Source organism: Oncorhynchus nerka, linkage group LG4 (genome assembly GCF_034236695.1).
Source record: "Oncorhynchus nerka isolate Pitt River linkage group LG4, Oner_Uvic_2.0, whole genome shotgun sequence".
NCBI classification, from domain to species: domain Eukaryota; kingdom Metazoa; phylum Chordata; class Actinopteri; order Salmoniformes; family Salmonidae; genus Oncorhynchus; species Oncorhynchus nerka.
Genome location: NC_088399.1, coordinates 8,012,399 through 8,021,050, shown reverse-complemented (window position 1 = coordinate 8,021,050; position 8,652 = coordinate 8,012,399). Strand labels below are relative to the sequence as shown.

Sequence of the window (8,652 nt, the reverse complement as noted above, 5' to 3'; positions counted from 1 at the left end):
TCTACGGTGTTCATTAGCAGCGGACGAAGATGGGTATTTATCACCACAGTTCATCAACACAACCACAGACACTTTCAATAGCATCTCCATGCTGACTTATTGCATCAATACAGTAACATTGACAAGCAGACAGAGGCCTTTTCTTATAGACACTGAGAGTGGTAGCAAGCCCTGTGTTGGTCTACCCAAGAATAATGTAATTATAATAGAGTCTAATTGTAGAATAGAATAGAATAGAATATCTTTATTTTCTGTCAGACTGATTGGTTATCTTACATCTCAGTGTGAGAGGTGAGGCAATTGGTTTATAGCTGATTCATTTCCTCCATTTCAACACAGTAACAAAGGAATGCAGATTCGTGTAAACACACTCCCTCTTAGTTGGAAACTGGTGCAACGTGTGTGAACTGTGAAAGCTTAACCAACACGGTGGTCATCTAACCAGTCTGACTGACATAAATAAGACAGGGATAACCTGTACATTTGAGAAAAACCTAATATGTCGTTTTATTTTATTTTTAAAGAGCTTTGCTAATGTCAGGTAAGGTGTCACATCTATCCAGACTACTCCTTTAATACCAGCTCACTCTAATACTCTCAACAGGTGTCCTTACACTTACACAAGACTGTTGGATTTAGTCATAGGTCTACACCCCCCCCCCCCCCCTTCCCCAATACATCTGCAAATATTGGACTGTAAATAGTTCCTTCCTTTATTCTACTGATGCTAAAATATTAATTCTATTCTACTGCCATTTACTTCATGTTCATATTCTTAACTTGTATTATTTCTTATTGTTGTATTGGTACGATGTATACCATACCTATCATGTACACAGGACTAATACGATTTAATAAAACTTAAAACAAAATACAAACGCGGTAAATTCATATTCTGTTATTCACCCCTGATTTTGAATTTCGATAACGCAATAAATAGACATTTAGCCACAACACAAACACAATGATGGCGTGGGATGGATGCTGTGTTTGCGCTTCCAGAATGTGTGTCAGGATAGTTTAAAAAAATACATTTCACGGTGCTGAATAAAATAAAGCACGTATGTAATTTGATTTCTGTACCATCTCGACAGTTAGAATTTTTAAGAAGCGTAGGGTAGGCTACGCTTTCCACTAGTTATCACAATCACAAAGTAAAAACTGGCTATATTTTCAAAATGTATGAAAACAACCATTCGCTTTTTGACCTTCATTTAGGGTTAGGCATAAGGTTAACTGTGTGGTTAAGATTAAGGTTAGATATAATATTACATTTTAATATGAGAAATTGTATAAATAGGCGGGGCTTATGACTTTGTTGCTGTGGTAACTAGTGACGACCGTAGACTACTTCTCCTCTCAGCACATGCGCACTACCCTACTTCAATCATTGACTGAGAGGAGATTACCGTTCTCCTAGCAACAGGATATTATGCTGGCAGAACGATCGCGTATTTATTTTTATTAAATAAGAGTCCCCCTGCAAAGACATGCTAAACTGGGAATATATGTATATTTTTTTTCCTCCAGTGCAGTACAACTGTTTTGTTAATTTTACGTAATAATTAAAAAAAAAAACATATTGTGTTATTTATTTCAGCATTTATTTTTGAAAGTTTACACAAATACTTGTATGATGAATGCAATTGTGTAGGCTATATTTAAAGAAATACACTTTTATTAAAATACAAATATATGTTATTGGATTTACTCTGTAGAGTCTGCAAAACTTAAATGGGTCTCCTGTGCTAGGCAATGGATTTAATACAGCTGCCTCCTTACTCTACCCACTCCATTCACTGCAATGCAATACACGGTATATTGGATACTTATTGGCTTGTAGGGAAAACTTTTCTACCTGTCTCAGCTAAAGTGGGGTGGGAAATACTCAGTAGGGTCTCTACTAACCAAATATGGTTAGTTTTGGAGGGAGACTGTGTCACAAGGTGCTGGCTTTTCATTCTGCCCTCTCCATAGCTCCTAATGCAATACTCTGTAATAGACTGTACGTGGAACACATCCTGGCTTGTAGGCCTCTATGTGTTTGCTTTCTATCCAGGTTAGCAGTGTACTGTAAAGACCAAGTAGACCAATAACACAGACACGATTGAGAGAACATGCATAAACACAGAGATGTGGTGATTATCACATTCAGGTCAGCAAAAGGCATTTTCTGTAGTTTTAAAAATGAATTCCGTCGCCATTTTTTCTTTCTAATTGATATAAAACATACTGTCGTATGCCGTTGTGACAAAACGTATTGGCATTGCCCTCTAATAAGACTGCCTTTAGAGAATAAGCACACGTAAACACCACAACTACTACCGTCTGACTGTTTTCTGAAATGGAGGCACCGATGAGAAAATGCATCGTCCACTACAAGCCCCATGCATTGCCAGATAGTGTAATGTCAGGTGTTTCTGATGTGGAAGTAGTGTTTCTTTTAATTCTCTTTCATACTGGCTTAAGGAATCCATCATTTTAAGATGTAATGCAAGTACTGCTACTAATTATATGTTGCATATTTATGGTTATAATTATCAAAATGCCACCTATCGTTCACCGTTCTGTACTTTACTGTTTATATTTCTGACAACTTTTACTTTTACTTCACTACATTCCTAAAGAAAATCATGTACTTTTAACTCCATACATTTTCCCAGACACCCAAAAGTACTTGTTACAATTTGAATGCTTAGCAGAACAGGACAATTGGACAGGAGTCACATGCGCTGAATACAACAGGTTACAGTGAAATGCTTACTTACAAGCCCCTAACCAACAATGCAGTTTTAAAAAATTCCAGTAACAATAAGAAATAAAAAGTAACAAGTAATTAATATGTACATGTAGGTAGAGTTATTAAAGTGACTATGTATAGATGATAACAACAGAGAGTAGCAGTGTTGTAAAAGAGGTGAGGGGGGGGGGGCAATGCACCGGGTACAGAGTCAATGTGCAGGGTTAGTCGAGGTAATTGAGGTAATATGGACAAGTAGGTAGAGTTAAAGTGACTATGCGTAGATCATTAACAGAGAGTAGCAGTCAATGTTAGTCGAGGTAATTGAGGTAATATGGACAAGTAGGTAGAGTTAAAGTGACTATGTATAGATGATAACAACAGAGAGTAGCAGAAGTGTAAAAGAGGGGTCTGGGTAGCCATTTGATTAGATGTTCAGGAGTCTTATGGCTTGGGGGCTAGAAGCAGTCTAGAAGCCTCTTGGACCTAGACTTGGCACACTGGTGCCGCTTGCTGTGCGGTAGCATAGAGAACAGTCTATGACTAGTAGAGACCCAACTGGCTATTTCCCACCCCACTTTAGCTTGTTCGCACAATACAAGTGGCCATTGATTAAAATTCAATATAAATTTGAGTGAACTATCCACATAGCAATATTTAGAAATGTGGACTTTTATTTTAGAAGGTTTCCTCATTACCATACGAACGTGGCGTCCTCATTTGTGCTGCTGGCAGAATACTAGTGGCGAGGAGGGGGAGGCAAAACCTTATTTGCCGTTCTCCTTGCTACAGTATATTATCAACACTCTGCATCTATGGAACTGGACTGGGGATGCTGAACCGCATCAAGGGAACAAGATTGATTCAAATGTTATCCTGTTGAATACGTCCATATTCTCAATCTATCGGCAATCAAGGTGAAACTTTTAGAGAAAGTAGGTGAATCAAGTGTCTGGTGCGCAAAACTTTTTTTTTCTGACGGGGCAAATTGACCTGATCCCGCTGCAACCAGCTCGCCGAGGAGAGAAGAGCGCTCGCCTTTCTCCCAGCCCAGTGGATTGTAGCAAATTCTATTGTGATGCTAAAATGAGGTCGTAAGAGGGAGAGGGCTGACCAACGATCAGAAGTGAAGCTATCCACGGGATTTCTGCAAAATCCATTTGAAGTTAACATTTTTTCGTTTGTTCCATCCATTTAATGTTTGTGGAGCGTTTAATTTTCACCACTTGTTGTTGACTGTTGGAACGAAGTAAAATTGTTTCAACAGACAGACTGCGGCGAGAGAGAGAAGGCAAACCATGTTTCATTCGCTGACTAAGATTCGGTAGTGTTAGGAAATGATTTAGCCTGTCTGATAGGAGTGGACATGCCCCTCTCGGTATGCGCTGCAGAAGACTTTAATAAGAAAAGGAAAATATAACAAATCATTTATTCAATCTTTTCGAAATCATTTCCCCTCTGCTGTGGGTCTGGTGGACTGAATAGGACCCGAGCCACCAGGACCAGGCTTCCTCGGCAGTGCTAGTGATTATGGATAGCAGTCTCCCCAGCTACAGTACAGTCATACACCGAGGAACGACGCTGTTTCTGGAGGCTCGACTCCTGGGTGGGGCGCCCTGGGGGTTTCAGCTCAAAGGAGGTCTTGAACATGGAGAAGAGTTGATCGTCTCGAAGGTAAGACAGTTCTATGTCAGTTGCACCCCTAGCTGAGTTTACTTATATACATATCCATGGATATCCATATTTCCGGGATCTAAACTAGAACTAGTGCACGCTCCCTCCCCATCCACCCTTCCCCCCCAAATTGCTACTTTGTAATATCAGGCCTATGAACACAGTTGTCATAATTGGAATTAAGTGAAAAGTCCCCAAGGGATTGTTACTACCCCCAGGCTAGGTGGAAGGAAGGACTGTGACGTCGCTACAGCGTTACAATGTGTCTGTTTACAGAGTCGTGTTACAATGTGTTTATTTCAGAGAAGAGGAATTGAGCAATTTTTGATTTCCGATTGTATTTGATCTGCAGTACATGTTGCGACAGACAAATCATGTCTGGAACTCATCCGCGGCCAGATGTTTTTCCGTGTGCCTCATCAAGAGTAGGTTTACAGTTAGTAGGAGCAACTTTTGATGAACGCTTGGAGTGAGATTTTGCCTAGAAGGGGGGACTGTGGGTCCTCCCCCATTTAAAAAAAAAAAACAGTTTTAAAGCTAATTTCCTGCAATTCTATGTATTTTTTTTTAACATGGTTTAGGCTTATGACCAGGGAGGGGGGGGGACACACAGGTCAGTGGTATTCAGAATGCTTTGACCATTAAATGAACACAAACAATTTGACGACTTTGACATTTTGGGGGGGGGATGAAATTTAAAACTATGCTAATATTTTTTTTTAAATATATTTTTTGAGATGGTTTGAAACTTTATTCAGACAGTAATGAAATTAGATGGGGAGACAGGCAAATGGCAAAAACAGTGAGAAGGTTGGTGGGAATGCTCTGCAAATACTCATATGAATGGTTGATGGCTTTGGGTAACCAAATATTCGATTGCAGTCTCCTTGTCCATTGAGTGCTGTCAAGGTAAGGACACAAACATTTGTGTCCTTACCTGCTGCCTAGACCTCTCGCTGCCTAGACCTCTCGCTGCCTAAACCTCTCGCTGCCTAAACCTCTCGCTGCCTAGACCTCTCGCTGCCTAGACCTCTCGCTGCCCAGACCTCTCGCTGCCCAGACCTCTCGCTGCCCAAACCTCTCGCTGCCCAAACCTCTCGCTGCCCAAACCTCTCGCTGCCCAGACCTCTCGCTGCCCAGACCTCTCGCTGCCCAAACCTCTCGCTGCCTAAACCTCTCGCTGCCTAAACCTCTCGCTGCCTAAACCTCTCGCTGCCTAGACCTCTCGCTGCCTAGACCTCTCGCTGCCTAGACCTCTCGCTGCCTAAACCTCTCGCTGCCTAGACCTCTCGCTGCCTAAACCTCTCGCTGCCTAAACCTCTCGCTGCCTAGACCTCTCGCTGCCCAGACCTCTCGCTGCCCAAACCTCTCGCTGCCCAGACCTCTCGCTGCCCAGACCTCTCGCTGCCCAGACCTCTCGCTGCCCAAACCTCTCGCTGCCTAAACCTCTCGCTGCCTAAACCTCTCGCTGCCTAAACCTCTCGCTGCCCAAACCTCTCGCTGCCCAAACCTCTCGCTGCCTAAACCTCTCGCTGCCTAAACCTCTCGCTGCCTAGACCTCTCGCTGCCTAAACCTCTCGCCTTTCTAAGGCCTTTCACTATGCTTTACATTACTACTGTTAGTAATAACAACTATCTGAAGGCCTTTCACTGTGCTTTACATTACTACTGTTAGGAATAACAACTAGCTGAAGGCCTTTCACTATGCTTTACATTACTACTGTTAGTGATAACAACTATCTGAAGGCCTTTCACTATGCTTTACATTACTACTGTTAGTAATAACAACTATCTGAAGGCCTTTCACTGTGCTTTACATTACTACTGTTAGGAATAACAACTAGCTGAAGGCCTTTCACTTTGCTTTACATTACTACTGTTAGGAATAACAACTAGCTGAAGGCCTTTCACTGTGTTTTACATTACTACTGTTAGGAATAACAACTAGCTGAAGGCCTTTCACTGTGTTTTACATTACTACTGTTAGGAATAACAACTAGCTGAAGGCCTTTCACTGTGCTTTACATTACTACTGTTAGGAATAACAACTAGCTGAAGGCCTTTCACTGTGCTTTACATTACTACTGTTAGGAATAACAACTAGCTGAAGGCCTTTCACTATGCTTTACATTACTGCTGTTAGGAATAACAACTAGCTGAAGGCCTTTCACTGTGTTTTTCATTACTACTGTTAGGAATAACAACTAGCTGAAGGCCTTTCACTATGCTTTACATTACTACTGTTAGTAATAACAACTATCTGAAGGCCTTTCACTGTGTTTTACATTACTACTGTTAGTGATAACAACTATCTGAAGGCCTTTCAGTGTGCTTTACATTACTACTGTTAGGAATAACAACTAGCTGAAGGCCTTTCACTATGTTTTACATTACATCATATATTTAATTCACATTTTCTTTACACTCTTGAGAACAAATCAAATATTTGGATGTCCATGAATACTGTACACACACACACACACACACACACACCCATCACCCATACTTGCTCATCTTCAGAGTCTTGATAGCGATAGTTCTGAACAGGACTGTGGTGGTCATGGCTGCCAGTCTCACGGTAACTGACTATTGATGAAGAACGATGAGCCTTTTTAACATCAACATTTTAAAAAGTTGAATAAATTAATTGGATTTACAGCATCACAATAAATCCATTCTTTGTTTTAGTCAGGTCTAAAGAAACATTATGATAGGAAGAAAATGTATTTCAGAAGAACAGAATATGACTTGTCCTACTGTTAGTTATCTGGCTAGGCTCCATGCCATGGGCTGTAGGCTTGTTCATTTAACTGACAAGATATGCTTATAAGTCCCATGACATTATATTATATTATATTATATGATTTTGTAGTAAAGAAGAATATAATTGAACTTAGCTGAGTAAAATAGAAAGGATATTTTTCCCATTCCACAGAGCGAGAGCGCAGGAGAAGTGGTTATGTTGAGCGTATATGGTGATCATTTGAAACAGGTCCTATACGCTAGATTTAGAGTTATTTGTCAATTTTAGTTGTGAATGATTACAAACCTTAGAATGTCTTAGAAATTAAAACGTATATGAGCTGCATGATGCGACTAAAATTTTGATCGAAAATAATCCGTCTGCGTTGAAAAAAAAAAAAAAAAAATAATAATAATAATAATAATTATAAAACAATTTGTTGTAGTTCCGTATCTCAAAATGGAAGGTGGCATATCGCTGTTCTGCCAAAGATATGCTCAGGTCGGATTGTTAGAGAAGTCACCAGCAGTCAACCATCTTTCAGAGATTCAGTTGTAGAGACTCATGGGAAGTGTAGTCCTTTATGCCTGGATGATGCTCTTAGTTGATTGATGATTTGAGAAAGTAGAGAGAAAAAAAAGCTTGAGCTCAGATCCTTGCCTCCTCTCATCAAGTGATCATATTTTCACCCATCATACTTTTCTCAATTTAATCTAGTCTTTGCTAATACAGTACCAGTCAAATGTTTGGACATACCTACTCATTCAAGGGTTTTTCTTTATTTGTACAATTTTCTACATTGTAGAATAATAGTGAAGACGTCAAAACTATGAAATAACACATATGGAATCATGTAGTAACCAAAAAAGTGTTACACAAATCAAAATATATTTTATATTTGAGATTCTTCAAAGTAGCCACCCTTTGCCTTGATGACAGCTTTGCACACTCTTGGCATTCTTTTAACCAGCTTCTCTCAACCAGTCACCTGGAATGCATTTCAATTAACAGGTGTGCCTTGTTAAAAGTTAATTTGTGGAATTTATTTCCTTAATGCATTTGAGCCAATCAGTTGTGTTGTGACAAGGTAGGGATGGTGTCCAGAAGTAAGAACAGCTCAAATAAGCAGAGAAACGTCAGTCAATGGCAAAAACCATTAAGCGCTATGATGAAACTGGCTCTCATGAGGACCACCACAGGAAAGGAAGACTCAGAGTTACCTCTGCTGCAGAGGATAAGATCAGTAGAGTTACCAGCCTCAGAAATTGTAGCCCAAATAAATGCTTCACAGAGTTTAAGTAACAGACACATCTCAAAATCAACTGTTCAGAGGAGACTGCGTGAATTAGGCCTTCATGGTCGAATTGCTGCAAAGAAACCATTACTAAAGGACACCAATAAGAAGAAGAGACTTGCTTGGGCCAAGAAACATGAGCATTGGACATTAGACCGGGGGTCTGGAGTCCAAATTTGACATTTTTGGTTTCAACTGCCG

The 8,652-nt window shown here is 40.2% G+C and overlaps 1 protein-coding gene across 1 annotated transcript in view; it reads left to right on the top strand.

The window, feature by feature from the left end:
* Positions 1–3,527: 3,527 nt before the first annotated feature.
* LOC115134336 (protein Shroom3-like) overlaps positions 3,528–8,652 on the top strand; it is a 198,188-nt gene continuing 193,063 nt past the window's right edge. The window contains 1 exon segment of the mRNA XM_065017194.1: positions 3,528–4,414. Within this exon segment, the coding sequence (XP_064873266.1) occupies positions 4,271–4,414 (144 nt within the window). The 5' untranslated portion in view covers positions 3,528–4,270.